Here is a 27,985-nt window from a genome sequence, read left to right on the forward strand (position 1 = left end):
ATATGTAGATTTCCCTGCTCTCTCTCTCTGTCTCTCTCTGTCTCTCTCTGTCTCTGTCTCTGTCTCTCTCTCTCTCTCTCTCTCTCTCTCTCTCTCTCTCTCTCTCTCTCTCTCTCTCTCATTTGAATTTTCCTTTTCCTTTGGAAGAGTGGATAACTTTGTCTTAAGTAAACTGATTGAACTTCAACTTTGACAGTTAAATAGATGGTCATTTAAATAGATTACAGATAAAACAAAATAAAACACTAAAACTTAAATCAACCGTTTAATGGGGCTATACTTTTTTATGTATTCACTTTTTGGATTGCCAATGTGTGTGAACATGCCTTGTTACGAAGACCTTCCCCGACTTCATAGGTTGTCTATGAAAGCATGTAGACTGATTTTTATGTGAAAGACTCGGGCTGGCTTCACCGGGAAAATCCAAAGGATGTGAAGGTTGCACGCGCTCCCGAGAACCTCTCATCCGTTCAATGACACATGAAGCGAATGCCTGCAAAGTTTAGCATGATAGTGCCTAAAGAGCCATTCTCTACTGCAATGTCAAATGTATCATGCAAAGAAAAGAGATGAACTCAAAACTATAGTGTCACATTAGGGCTGGGCGATATGGAGCAAAAAATATGCCAAATACAACAAAAAATTTTTTTTATTGAAGTGCAAAGAGGTAGTCAGTTCATGTAGGAACAAAGTGCTTTTGCGACATTTAAAAAAAACTGATGTCATAAATAATAATAATTTAACTGTAAAAGAAAATAAATAATACATATAGCCTTATTTTCATTCATGTCATGCTTTCAAAAGATGAATCCAAGACTCCTTTTTTACAGTTAAAGTAAACAGTAAGCATTCTGCAGAAAGATGGGGGCATGACTGAAATATAAATAAACTGATTTTGTCATAACACCACTTCCTGTTAAATTTGTATCAAAATTCAAACAGTAGATGTCGCACTCTTTACTAAAGCGTGACTGAGCGCCTCATCATGCGGATCATGTACACATGAGCCGATATTCACTTCTTTTTCAGTTACAGAACGAAATATGAATGTCAGAAGGTAGACTATATGATAGGCTTAGGCTACAGTACAACTTACAGAAGAGCACTGTGTCTCAGGACACCCGGGATTTCTCGTATTTCCCTCTTGGTTAAAACATGAATAGACCTATTCATCATAATCCTGTGATAAAGCTGAAAAAATAATAATAGTAATAATAATGATATTGCAATATTTTTTAAATGTTTTCAAATGATATGTAATCATTTTGAAATTTTAACTGAAAACCATGCGATCAGTTTGACACATATCATAAACTGACGTGATTGTGACCGCGTCTCGCACCAATAGTGTCAATCACTGACTGTGGGTGAAACTTGCGATTTGAACTATGATGAACATTAATATTTCTTTATGAATTTTAGCAAGCAGTTGTGTTAGAAGGAAAATCATGGTCTTTAAACTGAGTCTTGGAACCCGCACTCGCTTGTCAACATGATAACTAATCCTCACCTGGTTGCGGACGCCGCCGTGTTCAATGAGACAACACACGAGGGGCAGGGGAACAAAAGCAACGAGGCGGGAGGCGCGCGAGCAGAATTAAATATAAACAACATATCGATATATACGACATGTCCAAATGCATATAGAGTTTAAAAAATATCGCTCACCCCTGTCACATAGTCAGTTCTATGTAGTCTCATACTTTATATTTAATCTATCATAAGTGTCATTTTAATTACCTCATCTGTCAAGATGATGTTAGTGAATTGCAGAGCTTGTGCAAAATTATCTGCTGTGATCAGATGCTTTCTTAACTGCCATTTTCTCACTGCTGTCCTTTTTGTTGTTTATTTGTGTTATTGAGAGGAAAAGTGCAGTACATATTATATTCATCTTAATGTCACTCTCAGTAGTATAGATGTTCTTTTTAACAGTATATCGCTGCAAAGATATTCATAACTTTTACTTCTAAAAAAAATAACGGAAAAGAACTTAGCGGTGAGTATATCAGGGCCTTGATCACATTTCATCTCTTGTATGGTACGTGCACGTGTGAGCATGAATAATAGGCTGCTGGCTACAGTTCACTTGACAGCCATGAATTTGACACTTGACAGCGGTGTCATTAGGGAATGAACGCACTTGACAATGGAAGGCCATATTGAAGAGCTGATTTATAGCTGTTTTAATGTGCTTCGATTTTCGATATTCTGGTATTTAGTAGGGGTGTAACGATACACTTGTGTCACGATTCGATATGCATCTCGATACTGAACTCACGATACGATATGCATGATGATATTTTAAGGCAAAATAAAAAAATTTTTTTATTTTTTTTTTACTTTTTTATTATTATATGTTATTATTTGTGTTTTATTATCAGGACCCACAAATATTCCCCCATTGCATTATTACATATTATATTCAACATTATGTATAGTTGTTGTATAATTCTACAAAATAAATATTTATGTACAAGTAGTTCCAAGTCAGATGAATCATCGTGTGCACACGTCACTCGCGCTGCAGATTGAGGAGCACAGAAGTTTGTTTTCAATGCCACCTCATGACTTATAATAATAAAATAGTTATTAGCTACGGTACTCGATCACTACTTTATATTTCTCAGCAACAACGGTATTACATCGCTATTTTAAATAATAAACGCACATATTCAATGTTAAGAGAGATAGTGAACAGATGCAGTTGTTGAGCTGTCTCTCAAAAACGTATTCAAATAAATGCTATAATCCATTCATTCATATAAACACATTTCTTGTGTCCAATTCAAACAAGGCAGAATGCTGGCTCTAACAAGCCGCAACTGACGAATATAACTGTCGATGTTACCCTTCCAATCAAATATTGCGCTGCAAACATCAATAACAGCTTTAAGTTGTCAATGTTATGTCAGTCAAGAGGGCTGACCTCTTGTAACCAAGTAGCTGCTTTTTAGGTACTAAATCGTCATTGTAGACTGACATGTTGCATATAGAAAATAAATGCACCATATGTCATCGCGTCATTGATGACACTTTTTTTATCATGTAAAAATGTATACCGTTATTATTGTGGATGGTATGATATGGCACACCCCTAAACTATAGCATGTTTCCTAAATATCTGCAAACATATGATATTTTTATGCTTTAGGGCAGTCAAAAACTTGCATACAGCACCTTTAAAATTTATTTTAATTGGCTATTTTTTATAACCAGCTGATGATTATATTGTGCATCCTAGTTAGTTTAAATGAAAGAAAACAAGGGTGATAAAGCCAACATGGATGCAGTACAGCCAGGAATGTATTACACACTACAAACCTGCATACCTAGCATACGTCTTCAGTCAAGAACAAATTCTCCCTCAAACTCAATTTGTACTTTGAAAGTACAGGGATTTGCATTACTTGGCTCTGGATAGTGAACAGGGCCTTTTGAATTTCTTTAAGAATTCATTAATTTGCCTCATTCCCTCAACTCCAAACATTTGCAATTTCCTAAATATATAGCCACTGTTAGCCTGAATCAGAAATGTAACTGGCACTTATCTGAAACTAAACTATTGTCCTCAGCATTGGCTTTTATATGGAGGAAATGGGATTCCAGTCACAATGAGAGCAGTCACTTTGGTTTGGTTCCGGAAGCCAAATTTATTGTTCATGCATGCGTGCCATTTTGTGCCTGAAGGTCTTTTCATTGCCAGGTCTCCACAACATTTCCTGCGCATTATGCTCGTTGCCTCAGTAGGTAGTAAGCTACACAAATTATATGATCATATTAATCATATTTTTTAATGAATAATTACATTTTCATAGTGTATAAGAAGTAATTTGTTGTAGTCTGTATACTCGATAATGAGCCTACAAGAGTTAATCAAAAGAGGCAATGTATAAAAAGAGTCAGCAATTCACAAGTGCGAAGGAAACAAAGCAAGTCATTAGTCAATACTTGTTCCATAAATCACAAAAGTGCACTGATATGTATCAAATAGGCACTCCGAGGAGACCTCAAAGCTGTTCTGAGAGAATTATATAAATGACATGCATTAGTTATGAGAGACTTGCAAACCACTGCCACTTGAATGGTGTTACTGCCATTAAATGATAACATTAAATGCTATATAGACTGATCGCTGCTTCTGTATTCAGTTGGTGTGCATTACTTCCCTCTTGCGGAGTACCAGGCCCTGCTGTGATGATGATTAGAGACCACAAACAGTAGGGACACTACATAAAATCCAATCTAAAATTTGAGTCAATCAGAGATCCCTTTTAAATTATTGCTTGTAAGTTGTATTAAACCTAAACTACTCTCTCTTGACAATTCATTCAAAGTGGATGCTTTATAAACTATGAAACTAATATGACCTGAAAGGAGTCTCTCAAATCTCTTGAATAAAAAGTACTTCTCCTCATCTTTCACATCACTTCCCAATCTCACTTTGGAAGCGGATGGCTAGAGAAAGGATTTTCTGATAACCTGTCAGTCTAAGAAAAAAAGGAAAACTTCAGAGAAGTAGATGTCAAAATCAGCAGGCCTGGTCTGATAATCACATCAAGAGCTTGTTGTTAAATGTATATGACGGGTCTTCTGTTTTCTAAATAGACAAATATTGATCCCTCAATAGATTGAAACAGGATGAAAGTGCAGTTTGATGACAACAAGTTGTGAGCAGACTACAATCTGTGATCTCCCACTGTGTTATGCACTCTTCTAAACTAAACTCCGGAAGGCTTTTAAAAGTGGGCAATGGGCATGAAATGTATCGGTTTTAATCGCTCTTATTGAGATCAATTCATCGATTCATTCATCTGGTTTTTGAGTTCATAATTTCACAGTTGTGGTAACGGAGGCTCAAGCAATTTTGCTTGATGTGCGAGAACCAGAAGTTCGAACCAATGGTCCATCTCATGCACTACGCAGCACATTTGAGCTTCCGCAAGAACCAATGAGGTTCATTTTCATGTTACACAGCACATTTGAAATTCAGCAAACCAATTAGGTTAATTTTCATGTTACGTGGCACGCTTGAGCTTCTGCAAGAATCAGTGAGGTTCGTCCTCGTGTTACACAGCACATTTGAGCTTGAAGAGCTTCAGCAAGAACCAGTGAGGTTCGTTCTCGTGTTACGCAGCACATTTGAGCTTCAGCAAGAACCAATGAGGTTCGTTATCATGTTATGCAGCACATTTGAGCTTCAGCAAGAACCAATGAGGTTCGTTATCATGTTATGCAGCACATTTGAGCTTCAGCAAGAACCAATGAGGTTCGTTATCATGTTATGCAGCACATTTGAGCTTCAGCAAGAACCAATGAGGTTCGTTATCATGTTATGCAGCACATTTGAGCTTCAGCAAGAACCAATGAGGTTCGTTATCATGTTATGCAGCACATTTGAGCTTCTGTAAGGACCAATGAATTTCATCCTTGTGTTACACAGCACATTTGAGCTTGAAGAGCTTCAGCAAGAACCAATGAGGTTCATACTCAAGTTATGCAGCACATTTGAGCTTCACCAAGAACCAATGAGATTCATTCTCAACCTCAGTTCCACAAACAAGGCTCAAGCCAAGTCCCAGAATAAAATACATTTTTGAGCTTGTTTAACTGAAAGCAACTTGCATTGGCATACCTTAAAATTAGTCAGTGCCATTGTTTTGTCTCAAGATGCTCACCAGTAATGTTTTTTACTGAGGCATTTATAAAAGCTACTTAAATGTCCCAATTGAACTAAGGCCTAATGCTGGCTTCATCTAAGCCCTGCCAGTGAAATTAGGCAACAGTATTTTTTTTTAAATATTATATTAACATACTTTCATTTTATGGACCATGGAATACATAAGCATAATAATTATGAAAAACATTTAATTAGTCATAACTTTAAAGGGGTGGTGAATTGAGAAATCAACTTTCCCTTGAGCTTTTGATATATAAATGGTAATATAAGATTGGTAATATAATGGTAATACATGGTAATAGAAGATTACCCAGCAGCCATGTCACCCTGTAGCCCAAGACTGGTTTCCCACTGAAGCTAAGCAGGGCTGAGCCTGGTCAGTACCTGGATGGAAGACCAACTGGGAAAACCAGGTAGCTGCTGGTAGAGGTGTTAGTGAGGCCAGCAGGGGGTGCTCACCCAGTGGTCTGTGTGGGTACTAACACCCCAGTATAGTGATGGGGACACTATACTGTCAAAGAGCACCGTCCTTCATATGAGACGTTAAACCGAGGTCCTGACTCTCTGTGGTCATTAAAAATCCCATGGCACTTCTCGTAAAAGAGTAGGGGTGTAACCCCGGTGTCCTGGCCAAATTCCCTTTATTGGCCCTTACCAATCATGGCCTCCTAATAATCCCCATCCACTGAATTGGCTCTATCACCCCCTCTCCTCTCCACCTATCGCTGGTGTGTGGTGAGCGCACTGGCGCCGTTGTACTGTGGCTGCCGTCGCATCATCCAAGTGGATGCTACACACTGGTGGTGGTTGAGGAGAGACCCCTGAAATGAGTGTGAAGCGCTTTGGGTGTACAGTAGTACATATGAAAGCGCTATATAAATGCCTTATTTATTCATTCATACCCTGTAAGTTTCAGAGCTGAAAACTTCCTGGTGAGTCAAAGAAAAGCTTGTATTGACACCAGGGCCAAAAAAACGAGTGTGTGCTTCATCCTGATGTCATCTAGTGGCAAAACATCGCCTCTACAGAATGACAAGCAAGTGTAATTCAGTAGCGCCGCCCACCAACTCATCGGATCACGCTAGCCAACAGCAATAAACATGCTGAAGAAGATAGCAAGATATTGTGGAAGAAAAGAGTCGCTGCATAAGCTTCCTTCGGGTCATAATATTAGGAATGCGTGATACATTTATTTTGAACGAAGTTCCAGCTCACGTGGGGAAGATATGTACGTGTGTTCACTTCTTTTCACTGCAAAATAAATTGTAAACAAGTCTCAAGTGCTGGATTTTTAAACACAATGTTGTGCCTGGATACGACTGAACTACCGGTAAACTGACCTGAAGAGACAGGGAAAGCTAAAGCTCATTAAATATGCAAATCTTATCCAATCCTAGCCATGCGATTACTTCCAAGTCTCCAGTGCGGCACGCCCATCAAAACCCAGCGTTCAGGAGACAGCTTCAATACCAGTGTAGAAAATAGCCTATTACTTATTAGTTATGCTGTTTTTTAATGTAAGAACGTCATTAGTTGACCTCAACAGTATAAACATTTTTTAAAAGCCAGTTCATGACACCTTTAAATATAAAATATTAAAACTGTCTTTAATACTTCTAAGTATTAAAGTCGGCATGAAACTAATTCTTGCTTGCTGTGACGTATATCTGAGTGAAGGAGAGAAGTCACTGCAAGAAAAGAGATGTCCTTTTAGCGGAAGTTAGAAAGTTGGGAGAAAAGAAAACAAGCACACATTGCCATTTCTTTGCTCATCATAAATGCCTAGTTTGTCTCCATCTCCCATGGCTTTCAATCCCAAGCCAAATCCTAAAACTGCCTCGCACTGATAAGCAGAACAGAGCGCAAGTATTCACACCGCCAAGGTGATTTCATGCCATCCATGGATTCCTGCGCTTCCTGCATAACTTGAGATATCTATTTGACATTCACTTTTTCAGACAGTGAGTATGTTTATCTTTTTAACTGTCAGGTGTAAACAGCACTTTTATCTTTCAAATCTGCTAGCCTAAACTGCCTCATGACTCAAGCAACGGAAAAACTTCTATGGGAACAGAATACCATCTGTGGGAAAGACTTAAATGCCTGCTGGTTATTTTAAATCTTGCAGTATACCTCATCAACTAACAAAACATCTTTGATGCTCATTTTAAATGGCTTTGTTTTTGTCTGTTCCTGACAGCAAAACCGCAGTGGCCTTTATTCCTTCTGCCTGCAGGTACACACAAAAGTTACGTTGCCTCTTAAAGTTTTATTCTGTACATAATAAATAATACAGCAGGACAGTGCTGAGATCTTAACATATATCTTCATAAGACCCTCACACAAAAAGTTCTTTACTGGGAACATACAGCATATTTTAAGCTGAGGACTCAACAGTATTTTTTTTTCCCCAACGTCCAATTTGGGCTTGGGCCAGTAGTTCAGATATGCACTTGCCATGCTTTCATTTGGCTAAAGAAAAATCTATTGTATTCTATTTTTTCATTTTTGTTCATAATATAACAGATAGTATAGGGATGCACAATATATCAACCACTATATCATTTTCAATGTTATCATTATCGGCCCAGTAAGAAAATGTGGCCAATATATTTAAACAAATAAATAACATTTTTCCTTTAGCGGAGACACTAAAATTATGATCGGAATCACTTCAAATAATTTAATTATAATATTTAATTAGTTAATCATTTAATAATAAACTACTTTTTTAGTCATATATGTGTCAATTATAATGAGAGAATATTAGAATTGTGTGCAGGGACATGGCTTTTAATGGTGAGGTTTTTGCAGGCTCTCAAAAATTATATAAAAATGTGGATTTAGATTTATCAGCCAATATATCAGTTATCGGCTTTCAAATAGCTATAATAATTATTGTATCGGCCAAAATGTCCATATCGGTGCATCCCTAGATATTATTTTTCCTTTTAGTATTTTGTAGTATTTTTACATTTGTATCACCAAAATAGTTTTCCTTTTTCCATAAAAATATTAGAGTGATATTTTTTCAGCTTAAATTTAAAATTGTAGAGCTAAAATATATGGCTATAAAGATAAACAAGCTTAAATTAAATTAAATTAAATTAAATTAAATTAAATTAAATTAAATTAAATTAAATTAAATTAAATACTGATGGGTTTGCTTTTTTTCTTTTTCTTTGTTTTTTTAATGAACATATATTTATGATGCTTTTAAGACCATCATAATAATTCTTGCAGTTTTGACAAAACCGCCTATCAGTCAGCTGGACTGATTCAACATTATTAAATCAGCCAAACTCAATAAATCACAGTTAACCAAGACCTTAAAAAACATATGGGCAAGATTGGAAAATATAAGGTGTAGTGATAATGCAGCACTAGGCCAAAATAGCAGGTGGCGGTTCTGTCAACTGACCTGAAATTCTCTCACATGTGCCCCAGACCAGCAGGTCGTCCTAAATGCTGAACTCTGCAGGTGCTAGTACAACTAAAACTAGGTCAGTTCCTCAAGATATTAGGAACCACATATATCTTATGAGCGCATCAATAATTCCATGAACAGTTATATGAGATCGTTCGGTATAGCCTACTTCTTGAATATAACAGACGCCCACAAAAGGAGTTTATTTTCTCTTCAAATCTCGACAAATTGCCTAAACAAATTGAGGAACTTTAAAAAGTAGCAAATTATGCCTCAGTGGCAAAACTGAGACAAAATAAGGGGCATTGATAATATTTCTTCTTATCAGACAGCACACATTTGCCTGTGGTTCAGGTGTAAAGACCCATTATAGGACCCACAAGCTCTATACAATACAAATGGATGACATGCTCAGAACAACAACCTGAATTGCATTTACGTGACTGGCATGTAGTAGGCATACACAGTCTAGCATGAGGAACTGCATCAAAAAACACAGAATCCGTGCAATCGGGTGGTTGCATGCTTGATTTATGACTTCAATATCCACAAATGTCCATATTAAACTATCTTTGTAGGCAATGATCAATACATACAAATGTCTCTGTCTGCAACTCTGCATTGGTACTGTATGAAACCTGTAACAAGCTCATTTGCCAGGCACCGAGCTCAACTAGGAAAAGGGGGAGAAAAAGGTTTCAGTTAACAAACAATACTTCAGATTTCCACAAATCCACTCCAAACTGTTGTGTGTTAGACTACAGCACATCAGTCTGTTCAATAATTACTAACAGTGACGACCAGATACTGGTTGAGGCAGCTTACTTACAGTACATTACGACCATAAACCTTAAATAATGTCAAGTCAAGCAGCACACCAGGCTTAGAGGCAGAATATCACACCTATGATGCCCTAACAAATTGGCATCTCATTAGGTTTCCAAGAAACAATCAATGGAACCTGCAATACACAAAACTGCTGTCTAGACAAGCAGCTCACAAACGGTCAATCCCATCTATGATACCCAAAATGTTGCCTAATAGGCAGCTCAGCCAGTCATTGAATATACTAGACAAAGAAGTTTGAAAAGGCAAGTGTGCGTCAAATATTTAAGGGTTTAATTCATTCAACTGTCAAATTAAGTCCTAAAGACCAGTTTCAAGCATTCCTCATAACTTGACGGAGAGCAGCAAAGCTGTTCACTTACAAAAAAGGAAGTGTCATTCATGGCAGCTTGTTTAAAATAGCTATACTACACCTTTGTTACTCATGAGAACTGTTTATACTCAGCATATGCTTTTGCGTAAGTAAAGGAAGTAAACATCCTTTAGACTGCTGTGTTTCTCAACCAAACAAACACACGACAACAGAAATAAATGTTAGATTCTCCAACTGAAAAACTTAATTTTGCTACACGAGTAGTACTTACCAAGCGACCAAAGCAAGAAATAGTGGGCAGCGGTGTATCCGTATTGAGAGTTTATGGGAAGCATAGTGAGAGGAAGCGCGGATAGCACACGCAGCCAGCTTGCTGTAATTGTGCTGTGGCAGAATGTTTGCACTGGTCTTGAATCCAGCACTCACTCCTGTGCGTGCCGATCATTACCCAGCTTTGTTTTGCGAGGACATTTCCTGTTGAACGCGCGTCTCGGCTGCGCCCTCTAGCGGCCACATCGCTAACCACCGCAAAGGGGGCAGTGCTTGTCACTAACATAACAAGTGCGATCAAAATGTTTATTAAAGGGATAGTTGGATAAAAATTATATAGCTAAATGTAACTTACAACAAATATAACTGCCATCATTTGCTCGTGTTGTTCAAAACAAAACCGCAGAAAGATATTCACCATTCACGTGCAAGATGGTAAATGGCAGGCAGAACAGGCGAACAATCACTTTATACTTTGGCTTCAGTTATAAATCTCACAGTCTTTCCAGTCTCTGAAATGTTAACCTGGCTGCGTCCAATTTTTGATTACAAACCCATATTACATGGCTAAAAACACACGAGCTTTCAGTCTTGCGAAAATAATGACTGACTTAATGTTTAATAACATTTCGGTGCTTTTTAACAAACTGTCACGACTATCACCCCACAGTCTTTTATCACGCGCAACATGCTAACTGACCAACTGAACCGGTTAATTGCAGAACAAACGTTATGAAATAGGATATTGTCCATTTAAAACAAATGATTATAAACTCCACGCCCAACCAATAATAAACAGCTCGGTGACATTAAAATAACGACTAGAAATCGTTAGATTTGTGCTATTTATCGCTGTAGCGAAGCAGCCCACTCGTACCGTTACCACCATATATCTTTGGTTACCACAGCAACCTTTTCGACTCTCCGCGCTCAGACGGTCTGCGCCGAAAGCTCTGGAAATGTCAACGCAATCACACTGCGCAGACTGTCACTGGACCGGGTAACGTTAGGCGCCGCCGCTTCCCACACTAGCTTTGGAAGTTTCTGGAAAGTTCGCTGAAAAGAGATATAAATGGGTCGCGCGTACTAAAATAGTGCGCGCGCTCTGGAGTACTGGGCACCGACAAGCACAAGGCGTGGTTTTTTGTCTGTTTGTCTGATCTTTATACATATCGTTCTCGTACAGAGGAGGGTCCGGGATGGCTGTCGTGGGCTTTGATGTGGGATTTCAAAACTGCTGTGTTGCGGTGGTCAAAAGCGGGGGCATCGAGACCGTATCCAATGAATTTTCAGACAGATGTACGCCGTAAGTGGATGCTGTGCTTGTCAAATAGCTTATTGCATTACACGAATCATAAGTGTATCAGATGAATAGTCTATATTTAGGTTGTTGACGTGCCGTGACATTTTCACTGTCACGACCGACACAAGATAAACAATGATTATAATTAGTACTTTAAACATAATTTAAAATGCAGTAAATGGTTAACCATTTTTTAGTCTTACATGGGCCTGCCATGTTGATATAAAAATGGTTTGTCTTTAGATTTTTGTTTTTGAGCCATCTCAAAATTGTCCTATGGTGTGACTGTCTCAACTCAAGCATGGTTCAATAAGTTACAACTTTAATAAATTAAAAAGAAAATGATACAAATGTTAGTAAAAACCTCAGGCATAGTTTTACAAGTGTCTGTTTTAGTAAATAACTTTTTTTCATTACTGATGATATGATACATGATAATTTTTTTTATATTTCTAAAAGCATACTTGATACATTTTGTCACATATATATATATATATATATATATATATATATATATATATATATATATAAATGAATGACGTCGGTGTATCATATATATATATATATATATATATATATAATATATATATATATATATATATATATATATATATAGGCACCATATCCTGATTATAAATCGGTGAATGTTGTAGTACCCAATTCAAGGTTATGTTACCATAGAGCCCATGACGTCCACATGGTCAAATTTTGTCTCACAATTGTTCAAATATTTAACTTAAAAAAAGTGTTAATTTATGCTGTCCTTTGGTGTGATACCCCTATGTCACACCAAATAACACATTTCAGTAAAAAAAAAAAAAAAAAAAAGTAAAATATTAAAATATTGTAATATATAAAAGTAAAATATTTGACAAAGTTAGTGATATATGTTCTCAAACACCTGACTTCACACAAAAATGCCACTTTTAAAGAAACAAAAATGCATATTGTTATGAAGTATAACAAAATGCATTTTTTCTTTTCTTTAAAAGTGGTATTTTTCAAAAAACTAAAAAATAATAACTGCTTATTTGTCAACTACCCATTTGATATCCATCCAGGCTGAAAGCTTTCTAGTCAAGCTTAAGTCACACTTTAGGACTGAAATTCTGATTGATAAGCTGTTATTGTTGTATTTTATAAATAACTAAATGTCAGAACTCACTGCACGGTTTCTCATATCATAGCATACACCTGTCACTGTCCTAGACCTTCTAAAACATTAGAAACCTGTACATGTCAATTTACGTCCCTCGAAATTGAAATTGTTGTTAAATCTTAACTTTTTCTTTCAGAGCTGTTGTATCATTTAGTTCAAAGAACAGGACCATTGGTAATGCTGCAAGAAACCAGGTAGGCATTACTGTTCTAAACAAATTGAGGAACTGATGATTATGAATTGAAAGTGATCTAGTGATGTAACACCAGCAAGTATTTGGTATTAGTATTTATAAGGATAAATTAAAGATAAGTCTTCTGTGCTACATGCATAATGCCATCTATAAAAACAACCCCAGATTTTTTGTGGATAAATTGGTTTACAGTGGGTATTGCCACCAACATATAACTTGGCAGGTCAGCTCTGGTGATTTAGTTGTTCCTTTTGCACAGTCAAATTATATGAGGAGAACTGTACTATTTAGATCCTCAGTAGCTTGGAATCAACTGTTAATGTGTATAAGACAAATAAGCAAAAGATCTTATTTTAAAAAGATGGTTAAAAAAAGTATGATCTGTAATGAAAACTAAGTGTAATAACTCAAATTGAATTGTATTTATTCTTTTGATAACATATTGTAAAAAGTGTAATGTGATTGTGTATAATGTTTTGATATTGTAAAATGGACCCCAGAAAGATTAGCGACCACTCGTGGAAGCTAATGGGGTTCCTAATAAATAAACATATAAATAAACCATTTGTCTTCTTTCACTAGATGATAACCAATCCTGCAAGCACTGTCTCTCATTTTAAGAGACTACATGGCAGATTGTTTCAGGACCATGCTGTGCAATCACAGAATGCTAGTTTGCCATATCAACTGGTACCACTAAATGATGGGATGGTTGGAGTCAAGGTAAACACAGTGTTTATTAGCCCCACAATAAGTGGGGACAGGTTGTATTTTAAAAAATGTTTTGGAGGAAAGTGTAAAATATTGCCTTTTAATGTCTTGATTAGGTCATGTACCTCGACCAGGAGCACCATTTCAGCATTGAGCAGATCACAGCTATGTTGCTGACCAAATTGAAAGACATCGCAGAGGCAAATCTGCAGAAGAAAGTGGTGGATTGTGTCATCTCTGTACGTTTTTCTGGAGCCATGAATAGTGCACGGAATAATTTATTTCCTTGATATTTAATAGACACCAGAGGCATGTACCAGAAATAGAGAATTTAGTTCAGTTGAAACTCATCTAAATGATGAGTCATTTTTAGGCATGATATTTCAAATAAAAGGCCTTGCTTCACTTTCATGCAGTAGTACATTTTAACCAGGCCTTTTTTAATTTGTATGTAAACCACAAATGTGCGAGCCACCAATCCGATGGTTTGTTTGTTTGTGTTATTTCTTTGGCCATACAAATAATGTTGTCACGTATAGATCCCCTCATTCTTCACTGATTCAGAAAGGAGGTCTGTTCTGGATGCTGCCAAGATATCTGGCTTGAACTGCCTGAAGCTAATGAATGACAACACTGCAGGTATTTGTTTTTGAATGAATGAAACTCACAACAGCTGCCATTGCTATGTCTAAAGCAATGTTAACAGTATCATTTATCATTCCAGTGGCTTTAAACTATGGCATATACAAGGAAGATCTTCCAGGCTGTCAGGAGAATCCAAAGATTGTGGCGTTTGTGGACATGGGCCACTCAGCCCTCCAGGTCTCTATTTGTGCATTCAACAAAGGCAAACTTAAGGTGAGTCTCAGTCAAAGTAAGACACTTATGTAGATCCCCAACTTTGCATTTTCATGCACATCAGTGCATCCTCTGCACTTTGCAGGTGCTGTCTACCGCCTTTGATCCTTATTTGGGAGGGAAAGACTTTGATCAGAGGCTGGTGGAATATTTCTGTGCTGAATTTAAGTCCAAGTACAAGATGGACGTAAAGTCCAAGGATCGAGCTTTGTTGCGACTGACACAAGAGTGTGAGAAACTCAAGAAACTGATGAGCAGCAACTCTACGGACATTTCCCTCAACATCGAGTGCTTTATGGATGATAAAGACGTATGTGGGAAAATGAACAGGTACATCATCATGACTGTTTAGTATTGCTTAGACATAATCCCTTTAAAATAGGATATGCACAGTATATCTGTTCCATATTTTTTTAATTAAATATGTTTTTTTTTTCAGTGATATGGGTCGATAAATGATTTTTTAATTGTGCATGCTCAGTTTTCAAACATTTTTCATACAGTTATCTAACACTCACTTAGTTTATTTTTATAAATGCTAATAATTTATTAACACTTTTATATGCAATCTTACTGTACATAATAATGTTGTGATACTTAAATTCACTTGTAGCATTTTAAACTATTAATTTGTTGAGGTTTTAGTATTTTATTTGTAATTTATTTAAAGGGGGGGGGGGGGGTGAGACACTCAGTTTCAGTCAATCTCATGTCAATCTTGAGTACCTATAGAGTAGTATTCCATCCTTCATATCTCCGAAAAGTCTTTAGTTTTATTATATTTATAAAAGAAATATGGGCTGTACCGGGTCTTTCCGGAAAAAAACGAGCACCTGGTGGCGTATCGTGTGGGCGGAGCTAAGGAATGACGAATGCGCAAAGCGGTGACGTCCTCAAGTGTGGAGAAACCCTTGCTATCGATCTCAGCTAATAGATATGATCCAGAATCTAATTCGGAGGCTGAAATAAATTGAACAGGAGAAACAGCAACAGCAGGACGTCCGTCTCTGTGGTATGTACTGTATTTAGTGGCCTGTCAACATTTGTGTGTCTTTACTCGCAGTGTATGAGGACATGATTCAGTTTATGGACTATTGTATGCGACTAAACCTTAGCAGTAGCAAGCAAAACGGTTTTCACATCAGACTAGTGTAACGTTATACATAGAACAACAATGAAGTCCCTCAGTGCATTTGAATGACGAAGCACGCGATCGTGTCATTTACTGATGTTTACTCAGGCGACGATAGCCAACAGCAGAGACATTTGAAGCAGTTTTACTCACCGGCTGCTTCCAAAGCAGGACCGAACCTTTATCGCTGGGACCGCTCTGTCAAAAACACACTTCTTGGAGTGTGGAGATCCACCTTGCGATGCGACTGAAGCGATGTTGTGAAGCTTCCCGTCATTTCTGCGTTCAAATTGGTTCAAATGCAGCGCTGCCTTCCCGGAATGCTGTGCTGAAGAATTGAAGTCGCTTAATGTCAAAGTGGAAAAATGAAGTGGAGCGCGGCGCGGACTATAACCGACATTAGTGTTCACGGACGACTGGATCTGCACCTGAGAGCAGTGTTTACGGCCGTGCATTTCCTCTCTCGCTCTGGTCACGCGTGCATGCACCCTACCGGGAGAAGATGCGGAGAAGATACGGCCCATACAAGGACCTTCCGGTCTATTAACGTCAAGCTGAGCCATACTCGAAAAAAACTCGCCGAAACTTGTGAGAAACTGGAAGGAGTATTTTTAACACAGAAATACTCCATCAAACGTCCAACATTAGCTTTTGAAAATTTGTCTATGTTTAGGATGGGAATCCAAGTCTTTAACAGTGTAAAAAGCTCAGTATGCATGAAACAGCATTTCACCCCCCCCCCCCCCCCTTTAAACAGAATGGTATAAAATGTTATCAAATATAAGTGCATTTTTAAATATAATCGTACTTAAAACTAATTTACTTAATGTGAAGCTTAAATTCACTTTTAGAATTGTTAATGATTACTTTTATTTTTTATTTTAACTTATTTAAAGAAAATAAGGTAACTTTATTTTACATTGCCACTGTTACATATGTTACATGCAGTTACTACAGTAGCTATAGCTATAATAGCTGTAAATGATGTATAATTGCATGCACCTAGACCAAACTCTAATCCTAAATGACATGTAGTTACTTAATAATACTCTGTTACACTATAGTTACACATTTGATTACTAAGACACAAAATAATATAGTAACCCAAAATAATATAGAATTTGGTTGCACTTTGGTGTTATTGTTACAGTGCAATTATATAGTTAAGAACTGAGTAATATTAATTAGCTTTTGTAGGGTTATTTGCAGGATTAGGGTTTGGTTGAGGGTTAGTTGCATGTAATCATGCTTAATTTACTATTATTTCTATGGTAAGTATATGTAACAAGGACACTGTAAAATAAAATGTTACTAGAATTTTTACATTAGCTTTTTATTGGTTACCAGGCATAACATGAAAATTATTATCTTATCGGTATCAGCTGTTCATCAGTTTTCAGGCTTAATATATAAAGCATAAAATATTTATCTGCTTACTGGCACCCTTACTTTGAAAGTACATTCATTTATTATTATATAAATAATTCAATACATATTGCATAAGATTCATGTTATATCGGGAGCAGTCTTATCTGTACTTGTTATAAGTGATGCACATCAACAAAGGCTTGTGTTCTAATAGACTGTACGGTTTTCCCAACCCCCTAAGCCTGTAATTTAAGTGTCCCCTGCTTGTGTGTTTTGTAACCTGCTTAAATTCACATTTTAATTGGGTATCTGTCTACACTTGTTATATTTAATTGTGCTTATTTGCAACTAAATGCATGTCTATAAAGCACCAATGATGTTACTGCAGAACTGCAACTGGGTTATGATTGAGAAGTGAAGAGAAGTAAATGCCTTCCTCCTCCACACAGGGCAAAATTTGAGGAATTGTGTGCTGACTTGATTGAGAGGATTGTGGTTCCTTTGATGGCGGCTCTAGAACAGGCTCAAGTGCGGATTCAGGACATCAGTTCTGTGGAGATTGTAGGGGGAGCCACACGGATCCCTGCTGTAAAGGCCCAGATCAGTAAGTTCTTCAAGAGAGATGCGAGCACTACATTAAATGCAGATGAAGCAGTGGCCAGAGGCTGTGCATTACAGGTAAGTGGGTTTTATTCTACATAACATATCTTAATGTGGTTCATTTGATGCTGAAGCATATCATATTATGTTAAAATGATTTTTCCTTGCCTATTGAATATGCAGTGACAACTATAAGTAAACCATTTGTTTCTTGTTCACCATAATAGCCATTTAAGCAAAATCCACAAGCCCTCTTTTGCCTTTAAAAAGCTACTTCAAGGATTTACTAAAGACTTTGCGTCTGACCTTATTGCATATACATTTGTAGGAATGAGCTTTTAGATGCAAAATTTATGGGAGGAGAGTATTTAAATGAATCATGCAAGGTGATTTACTAAGGCTTGCGCTAGTCAATGTCTTAAACCAGATGCTAATTTTCACTGCTCATTATAGATTGCATTGGTCATTATGGAAATGATCCAGCTGCATCAGTGTTCTTTAATTTGCATGTCACCTGTAGATGGTGTATTACCACCCCCATCTGCGCTTTTGTGGAATTGGGCTCTTGCTAATTTGCCCTGGCCTGTTTAGTAAATCTAGCCCTAAGTATCCCTACACTAAATTGACTCTTCCATTGGGATGGGTTTGGGCAGGGCTAGCTGTTGATTGACCAACGATATAGGCAGACAGAACTTGGAGAGGATTAAAAAGTATAAGTATGTTATAATTTGATGATGCTAGTAGCACAGAGAACCAGAACATTCTTAAAAAGTGGATGAATAAGAATCCTAAAATGGAATAGATTTAGAAAAACGGCAAGAATGTGTTACGGGTGTAGGATGCAGCAGAGATGAGGAGATCCAGGACAGTAAATATGACAACGGAAAAATGGCGGGAAACAGAACAAACTTGGAAGTGCAGGGGCAAAACACAACAAAAACAGACAGACCATACGTGTAACAGAATGTTGTACACTACCATTAAAAATGTTGCCGTCAGTAAGATTAAAAGTCAAAACATTTTAATTTTCATATACATTGCACATTTTTTTAATGATTCTCAAACAACTCATTGGATGAATAAGTTTAAAAATCCCTCCTTTCCGTGAGCTTATTTTGCTCTGATTGGCCAGACAACCCATCTGTTGTAATTTGTCTACTGCTTACAGTGCACATCAGAAACAAAACGCCTATTACCATAAACTTCAGATGCGGAGGTTTCCTAAAGCTCAGCGACTGTACACACTGTAAAGATGCCGTTGATTTTACCATATCAATCAAAGTGCGAGCAGGATGTCTCTTAGTGATGCTACTCAGTTTGAGGTAAATTATGAGATGCTGCAACTGTAATTCCTCAACATCGGCAATAACAAGTGTATGAACAAACCAATGTGTATATTTCAAATTTATTGCAGTGCACATGCGAGAACTGTATCAATAACATTGCATATGTTAGCCCAGCACTAACGTGAATGACTGATGTGACATTAAAGTTTGCAAAACAAATCTTGCTCCATCCTTTATTTACTCAAATTAGTACGAATGACACAATCTGCATTAATAGACACAGAAGTATTTCAGTAAGACTGTAATAACGTGAGTTAGCACAATATAAAGCACAAAACTAAACATTTAAACACCCAACGGAAAACCTATACACCAAAAATGAATCATACTAGCAGGTTTTGATTCTGAGGAGCAAGCTAGTCCAAATAAACTGGGCACTGACCCATCTTTCAAGAGCAAGCATTATACAACGTACAACAGGAAGGCAAGCAAATGTCTTTTCTAGTGACATAGAACGAGAAAACGGAGGAGTGTTTACATTCACAAACAGCTATATTACACACTGCATGGAAGGGAATATTCGAAAAACCATAATTGGGGCACTTTAAGTTGTAATACTGGGAATCACTATTTTAATAAACGTTAATCTATTCCTGTGATGGCAAAGCTGATTTTTCAGCATCAATACTCGTCTCCAGTCACTTGATCCTTCAGAAATCATTTTAATATGCTTATTTCAAAAATGTCTTATTCTTACCAAAATTGAAAACAGATTTGTTTTTTTAAGGATTCTTTGGTGAATAGAAAGATTTTGTAACGTTATAATTTCTTTTCTTTTTTTTTATCTTACTGACCCTAAACTTTGAATGGTAGTATATTTTGAGGGACGTTGCACATTATATTTCATACAGAATTTGAAAACAGTGAGAACCTATACAAAAATAAAATGACATTGATAGAATGGAAAGTTAATCTGTTGTATAATGTTTTTTTCATAGTGCGCCATGCTCTCTCCTGCTTTCAAAGTGCGAGAGTTCTCCATCACAGATGTAATACCATTCCCTGTTTCTCTTTCCTGGACAAGTGAAGCAGATGAAGGCAAATCGTAAGCCTCTCAGTTCGCTTCCTCACGTTTGTATTAGAACCAAGCATTCTCTTTTAATACTTTAATTAGTTTAACACCACATGTGCTTGGACAGGCTGTACTGTGCATCTCACACACTAACCTTGCATCGTTTGTCCTTACCTTCCAGCTGTCATGAGATATTTGACAGGAATCATCCCTGTCCATCAGCCAAACTGATTACGTTTTACAGAAACAAGCCTTTCATTCTGGAAGCTTTTTATTCGGATTTGACATCACTGCCCTTTCCTGAGGCAAAGATTGGTGAGAATCAAGGGATTTTCCTTCAGGCTGTAATAGTGTTTATTTGTAGCATACAGATGAAACTGAAATCATATTTTTGAATTAATGCTATGCGTGTGCAATGCTTCCACAGGTGAATATAAAGTGCACAACATTCAACCTCAGAAGAATGGAGAAAAGGCAAAGGTGAAAGTAAAAGTTCAAGTAAACACCAGTGGTATAGTCAGTGTGAGCTCAGCTACTATGGTCCTGAGGGTCAGCGCAGACAAATCTGAAACCACAGAAATAAATGAGATTTACAGTCATGGTGGCTCTGATGACCTTGAAATGGAGGTAGGTAACACATTGAGCTTGTGTTCCATAACCATGGGTGTAATAACCTCAAAAACGAATTCATTTGCCATAATTCTTGTCATCTTTTTATGTTTTTTGTCATCTTTTTTCTCAGATGTTATTCAGTCATTAAAGGGGCAGTTCACCCTTAAATGAAAACTAATACATTTGTTCTAATGCCGTATGCCATATAATATATTCAAGGGATCAATCTGTGATACTTTCTTTTCCAGTCGCTATTCACAGGCATTATATGGATGAGCGTGAGCAGGACATTTAAAAAAAAAAAAAATTCATTTTGTGGTCTGAAAAAGACCGAAAGGCATACAACATTAGAACAACACCAGGCTGAATAAATGATGACTTAATTTTCATATTAGAATTTAAAAAAAAATTATGTGAAATTTTGGCCTTTTCCACTGTCGGGCCGAACGGTTCTTCGAATGGTAAGGAACGGAACTCTTTCCACTTGAGGCTGGTAAACGCAGATGAATAATAAAATTCACAGTGAAAAGGTAAACTGTAACCGTAGTGACTGGCCTGGATCGGCACTGAATGAGAACCGTTTGGCCTGACAGTGGAAAAGGGGCTATTTTTGTACAAGTTAATGTCAAGGAAAACAGCCAATGGTGTTCAGTTTTACACACATTCATACCTAATAAAAAACAATAATGCTATACAAGCACTATAACAAGCACTCAACAGTTCCAAATTCAAGGCAAGACTCTATGTAAGTTTATAAAAGGTATTTTGTTGATGTATGTTTATTTTTTATTTTATTTTATTTGTAAGACTGCTATAAAAGGACTGAGTTTGGAGCTGGTGCTAGTTAGACCTTTTTGACTTCAAGACCCCCCATTGTTCACAACAAATTTGAAAGCTCTTCGTCACTCACAACTTTCTAGCTGATTAAATATGTTAGAGCTTGTTATAACTAAAAAGATTTGTCATAAAACTAACCAAGTTAAATGTTTTAGCTTATTTTCATGCATGTTTTCTCATTTTAAATAATTAAGTCACCTTGAGGCCCCATTGGAAGTTTGTTGAGACCCCCTGGTTGAGTTAAAGGCAAGACTCTGTAATATATGTAGCAAACCAGGAAAGTATTAAGGAATATAACCATGCACTTTAATTTACTTAAAAATCGAAAACCGCTATAAATTATAAATTCCAGAGGGAACCCACACAAATTATCCTTCCAGGATGGTCTACAAATTGATATAATGACTGAACAGCTCAAGCTTTTAGTGATGAAATACACACACACACACACACACACACACACACAGTGGTTGGGTGTGAAAAAAAATATATAGCTTAGCTAGTTATGATTTATATGATAAATAACATCGACTGGTTTCTATGAGGGTGACAGTGAGAGATTGGCTCCTTGTTGTGATGCAGTAGCATTGTTGTGTATAAATGTAACTGCTGTATCAGCTCCCTGGTAACTGTGATTTCTAGGACAAGATACTGGAGCCAAATATTCAGCTCTTGGTAGACAAAGAAAACCTGCCAACACCACAGTGTCCCCCCATGGAAAAAGAGCAGAATCAAAGCGATGCAGTGAGCGTAAGTGAGCTACATCTCTCACTTACTGCTTGGCCCGTATATTTAGCTTTATATTGTATGTGCATATCAAATGGACATGATGATGTGTATCTAGTTTACATTAAAATCGTTATTTACCGTATAGATTGTAAAATATCCTACTATGTACATTTCGTACCATAATGCCAATAGACATGGTCTGTTCTTTACAGTTGAATGGAGAAGTAAACAATCACCCCCCTGATGCTAAAAAAGCCAAGATGAAGGTCAAGCATGTTGTTCTGCCAATTGAAGAGATGTTCTCCCAACTGATGCCAAAGGATCGCCTCAGCACTTACATAGAGAACGAGGTACTGTTGACTAAAAATGTGTGTTAGATGTAATACGTACGATGTAATGCATTCGAAGCATGCACAGTTTTGAGCAATCTCTCACCATGAGTTACAACCCATGTAAATGCTGCAAAAAATGTTTTAAAAAATCTGGTGGTGAGCATACAGTGTGCATACCCTTGCGTACACTTAAAAAGTAAAATATACTTCGGACTTGGGCATGAGCCCCTCACGGATGACTGCTGCATCTAAAAATAGTGAAACATCAAGGTAAAGTCCCAGGCCAGGTTCTTCTTGGGTCGACATTTCATTCAGTAATGTTAGGTAATAGGCAGTTTTCATTTATATATGGTTTAATGTTAATGATTATGTTATTTTACATATGTTATTGCTTGTTTTTGCTTAATTTTTCCTGTGTTTTAATCAGGAGATTCAGTACTCTTTTTGAATATGTCATAGCACCCCCTACTGTTTAACAGTAAAAACACAAGAAAAAAACAAAACAGAAATTCCATCAATGGAAGTGTTGTCTCATAAATAATGGTGGGGAGAGAGAGAGAGAGAGAGAGAAGTTCAAATCTATAGTGGTCTGATTTTTTTTTAGACCCCACTGTTCACTATAACAGTTGTTAAGTAATTAAAATAAAACAAATATAGCTGTCGTTTTCTATGAGATTGTTTCAGTAAAGCTCAAAAAGTGATTCAAAAGCTGTGATGGATATTTTGTTAGGCTAAGAAGTGTGGTATCTTGACAATTTATGAAGTCGTAAACATGAATAAAGACATTCTGGTAGATTTTTGAATATCAAAGCTTTTCAAAAATCCATCAGTCATTCTCACCATCTGGCGCTCGCTTAAATTCCACTTCTTTTTTTTCCCAACAGAACAAAATGATACAGCAAGACTGCCAGGAGAAAGAGCGTAACAATGCTAAGAACGCAGTCGAGGAGAATGTCTATTACTACAGACACAACCTGGAGGGCCCCTTTCAGACGTTTCTAAATGCTCAAGTAATGTATCTTCTGTGCAGCTTTTCCCAGATAACACGCCATTACCTGTAGAGTGACATGTAATCTTTTTAGCTTAGAGGAACTGTTATCAACAGATTGTGATTTATTCATAGCGCTCGCTTAATGTTTTCATGTTCCAGAAGCCTGTTCCTGATTGCTGAATCTCTAAAGGCCATTTCAGCTCATGCATAAATGAAAAAAAACTCATTCAAATTAGTTTGTAGTTCATACGAGCTCTTTGCAGCATAAAATATTGCTAAACAAACGCTTGTTTTTGATTTTCTCAAGGACCATCAGACATTCTCTGAGCTTTTAAATGGCACAGAGAACTGGCTGTACGATGAGGGAGCGGACCAAGATAAGCAGACTTACATTAAAAAGCTGGCAGAAATACATGTGAGTCACTTGTACTTTTTGATGAACAAACACATTGTGTTCTCTCAGAGATAGCCGAACTGGTGCGATGCAATAGGTTTAACATTACACTCTGTTTGATACACGACCACAGCTGTGTTTTTAATTGACCTTCGCTGTCTTGACAGCTCGCAGCATTCGTAATGGCATGTGCTCTGCTTGAAGGCTGGGAGAGTCGTTTGTGTAGCTTTCAAAACCTCTCTCATGCACTTCTAGGAAGAGCACTAATTGGCTGCTGTGTATTGGAAAACAAAACAAAAAACATTCATGCTTACAAACTGTGATTTATTAAAGCCTTTTGTTTTATTCAACAGAAACTGGGTTTGCCTGTACAAAACAGATACCAGGAGTCCATACAGAGACCCAAAATGTTTGAGGAGCTGTCAGCCAAGATACAGAGTTATTTGACTGTTGTGGAGGAGTATAAGAATAGAGTAAGTTCTCTCTCGTTTTCTTTGTAATATATGTTACTTTTTTTTTTAAAACAATTATGCTCTGCAAGGCACACTACAACACAGGGAGGCATTATGTTAAATAGTTTTATACATTATAATGGATCCCATGCAGTTCTGCAGTCAGATTTCAGTCATCGGTCTCTTTTGACTGACTTTAAATGGAGTCTGCTTTTACATTTATTCATTTAGCAGACGCTTTTATCCAAAGCACCTTACAAATGAGCAGTGCAACAACACTGCAATTGATCCTAACGAGACCATAATACTTGAAATGCTGCAATACTTATAAGTTCCTAAACTGACTAGAAAAGGGGTTTTAAATCATATTTAACTGTATATTTCCTCTATTTTTGCCTCATTTAATGCTCTCAGTTAATAGCGATATTTCGCAACACTGTTAAATGTAATCTTTACAAATCTCAAAATGTGTATACATTTTTCTTAGTGTATATTATGTTGTGATGCCTGAATTTACTCGTAGCATTTAATAAAATTTGTTTTTAATGTTTTAATATTCAATTTAACAATCTTAGTTTCAAAATCAGTACATCCCCATCAAAAACCAGTGTATACTTTAGTAATGCACTGTTTTAAAGGTGCAGTAAGTCATTTCTGAGAAATGCCATTGAAAGTGGATTGGACTGAGCACCACAACACACTTTTATAGCTCCATAACATGTTCGCTCCCTTTGCATTAGAATCTCACTTAAAGGGATAGTTCACCCTCAAGTTATCCTAGGTGTATGTCATTCTTCTTTCAGACTAATACAATCTGAGTTATATTAGAATTTGCTCCACACGGCTCCGGGGGGTAAATAAAGGCCTTGTGAAACAAAGTGATGCTTTTGTGTAAGAAAAATATCCATATTTAAACCTTTATAAAGTAAAATATCTAGCTTCCACCAGATCAGAGAAAAGCATAACTGGTGTGCAATGTTGTCAGACGCTACGTGTTACGAGTAAGCATTTTGAACGGCGAGAGGTTATACACTTTTTCCGTAAGTTAGATACAGAAGGCAATCTGGTGGAAGCTAGATATTTTACTTTATAAAGTTTAAAATATGGATATTTTTCTTACACAAACGCTTCGCTTCAGAAGGCCCCGGAGCCATGTGGAGCAGTTATATAACATGCACTTTTATGGACAATTCACTGCCATTATAATGCTTGGATTAGCCTGGACTTGTTAATAAAACTGATTGTATTCGTTTGAAAGAAGAATGTCATATACACCTAGGATGACTTGAGGGTGAGTAAATCATTGACCAATTTTTATTTTTGGGTGAACTTGCCCTTTAAGATGGCAAAATACCCTGTTAAGTCCACTTCACAGTCCACTTACTGTTGAATGGAACACAACTAATGTAAATTAGTTGCCACCACAATGGAAGGCCCGTCTCTCGAATCATCCGATTGGACAATCGAAAAAACATAAATGACGACCTTCATACACTCTACAGAAACGTGAGTTATTAAAACACTGTGCAAAAGGCTCACAGGCAATAGAAAACAATTTAAAAAAGGCGCCTCTCACTGCAAAGAACACATTCTGTCTGAAAGGGACCTAAAAGGAAAGTTTTGAGTGTCATTGTTTGTCTGAAGCTGCTGTGCTTCTGGCGACAAACAAACTCTTTCTTGCTTTTATTTATACTCTTGTGTGCTTTTTTGTTGTTTGTTCCTCATCTTCGTTTTATTTTTTGCAAAGCATTATTTTGCTTCACTTTATCTATGATAGAGATATGCCCTCTTGCATTGCAAGTTTGTCCATTTGGGGGCAGAGAAATAAAGGTCAGGCTTGAGTCTGTTTGGGTTGATTTTCAAAATGTTTTCAAAATCGCTTACTGCACCTTTAAATTTAAGGTAGCTTTCAAACCAGTTTAACAACTCTATTAGTGCATTTAAATATAACGCAATCTTTTGTCTCCCAGAGTGACAGTTACTGTCATATTGATGCCATAGACATGGACAAGGTCCGACTGTGTGTTGAAGATACTCAGGTGTGGATGACAAACGTACAAGATTCTCAGGATAAACTCACACCTGATCAGGAACCTGCCATACACAGCACTCAAATCCAGGAGAAATTACAGGTGAGGAAAGACTAAAAGCATCATGAAAGCATTTAATTGAGGGGAGACAGATCTAAGAATGACCTTATAAAAAATAAGTATTGATTTCTATGTCCGTGCAGCCACTCACGTGGTGTTAAGCTGTCTTTTCTCTGTCATCCTTCCTGTCATTTTTTTTAATAGTCTTTTTTGCTGAAGCATTTTACCATGAATTTATCACTTTAGTTTTACCTTTATGCTTATTTATTTACTTTTAATTTAATATAAGTTATCAGAAACTAGGATATCAGAAGTATAGTGTGCATGTAATTAACCCAAAATATTTTTGCATTGGTTTGCAATAGTGTTTATCATTTCTATTTAACATTCTCTAGGCACTCAACGATGTTTGTGAAGAGATAGTTTCCAAACCCAGGCCTAGGGTTGACTCTCCTATGGATGACAACATTCAACCAGAGAGCCCACACAACAAGAAAAGCCCAGAAGATGTGACAATGGAATACACTGATTTTGTTCAAAATGATGCAAAAAACAACCATGTCAATATTTAGCAGCTTTTTATATTGGAAATATGGTTGCTGGTCATTCATTCATGCAAATAGAGGTAAATTTATCTTTTTTGTTTAACATATTTAATGTTAAGAGGTACATTTGAGCCTTGTTTTTTGTTTTTTAAAGTGATATGATTACGTTTTGTTCATCTTCATGTAGTATCTCTAGCTTGAAAGCTCCCACTGTTTTTCTCCATAAAATATTATTTTTTTTATTGTTGTTTTGGATTAAGAAATGATTAGATATAGATGTAATAGCAGTCAACAACAATATTTAGATAACAGCAAATTGAATTGAAACTGTCATTGCCCAGCAGTGACTGAAAGAAAGCTAACGCTGAAAGAAAATATGGCTCTAAAGGGAATGCTTGCAATTTCAGAAATGGATGTACACGGGCTTCAGCTATACGCTTGAGTGTTTTGCTTTATTTTTGCTGTGCATTCAATAGGATATGTCATGTTAAATTTATAGCGCATACTGACAGACAATCTGTGCAGGTGGAAATGCACCAGCTGTCCTTGTGAAATTTACTGATACAGTGAATTGTTGTTTGTTCCTTTGTGTTGTGCCTGAAACTCTTGCTGTAAGTTTGAATTCACAATTAAATAAACCCTACTAAAACGCTCTATTCCACGTTTTTCTACAAATCTCTTTAAAGGTATAGGTTACTCAAAAAACACAAATGAATCAATTCTGTCATCTTTTACTCGCCCTCATGTCGTTCCAAACCTTTATTAATTTTATTTTTGGAACAAAT

General features: G+C 36.8%; 2 protein-coding genes across 5 annotated transcripts in view; one reads left to right on the top strand and one right to left on the bottom strand.

The window, feature by feature from the left end:
* The window catches only part of b3glcta (beta 3-glucosyltransferase a), a 113,392-nt gene extending 102,360 nt beyond the window's left edge, over positions 1 to 11,032 (bottom strand). For 2 of the 3 annotated variants that reach the window (XM_067450461.1, XM_067450463.1), the window contains exon 1: positions 10,538 to 10,786. In XM_067450461.1, the coding sequence (XP_067306562.1) occupies positions 10,538 to 10,601 (64 nt within the window). In that variant the 5' untranslated portion in view covers positions 10,602 to 10,786. Of the gene's footprint in view, positions 1 to 10,537; positions 10,787 to 10,891 lie in introns of those variants that run through there. The other variant, XM_067450462.1, reaches the window with a different exon arrangement.
* A 683-nt stretch (positions 11,033 to 11,715) lies between these two features.
* On the top strand, positions 11,716 to 27,856 carry hsph1 (heat shock 105/110 protein 1). 2 transcript variants are annotated; one of them, XM_067450457.1, is made up of 18 exons: positions 11,716 to 11,842; positions 13,135 to 13,192; positions 13,774 to 13,914; positions 14,019 to 14,141; positions 14,442 to 14,541; positions 14,627 to 14,760; positions 14,846 to 15,090; positions 17,710 to 17,938; positions 20,145 to 20,251; positions 20,400 to 20,533; positions 20,646 to 20,845; positions 22,310 to 22,417; positions 22,609 to 22,746; positions 23,613 to 23,738; positions 24,027 to 24,134; positions 24,467 to 24,586; positions 26,536 to 26,697; positions 27,051 to 27,856. In XM_067450457.1, exons 1-18 carry the CDS (start codon positions 11,736 to 11,738, stop codon positions 27,225 to 27,227), a joined length of 2,517 nt encoding a protein of 838 aa, XP_067306558.1. In that variant the 5' UTR covers positions 11,716 to 11,735; the 3' UTR covers positions 27,228 to 27,856. The 2 variants fall into 2 exon arrangements, with proteins under 2 accessions (XP_067306558.1, XP_067306559.1); XM_067450458.1 differs by having other exon boundaries at positions 11,752 to 11,835.
* Positions 27,857 to 27,985: the final 129 nt, after the last annotated feature.

Source organism: Pseudorasbora parva, chromosome 8 (genome assembly GCF_024679245.1).
Source record: "Pseudorasbora parva isolate DD20220531a chromosome 8, ASM2467924v1, whole genome shotgun sequence".
Taxonomy (NCBI): domain Eukaryota; kingdom Metazoa; phylum Chordata; class Actinopteri; order Cypriniformes; family Gobionidae; genus Pseudorasbora; species Pseudorasbora parva.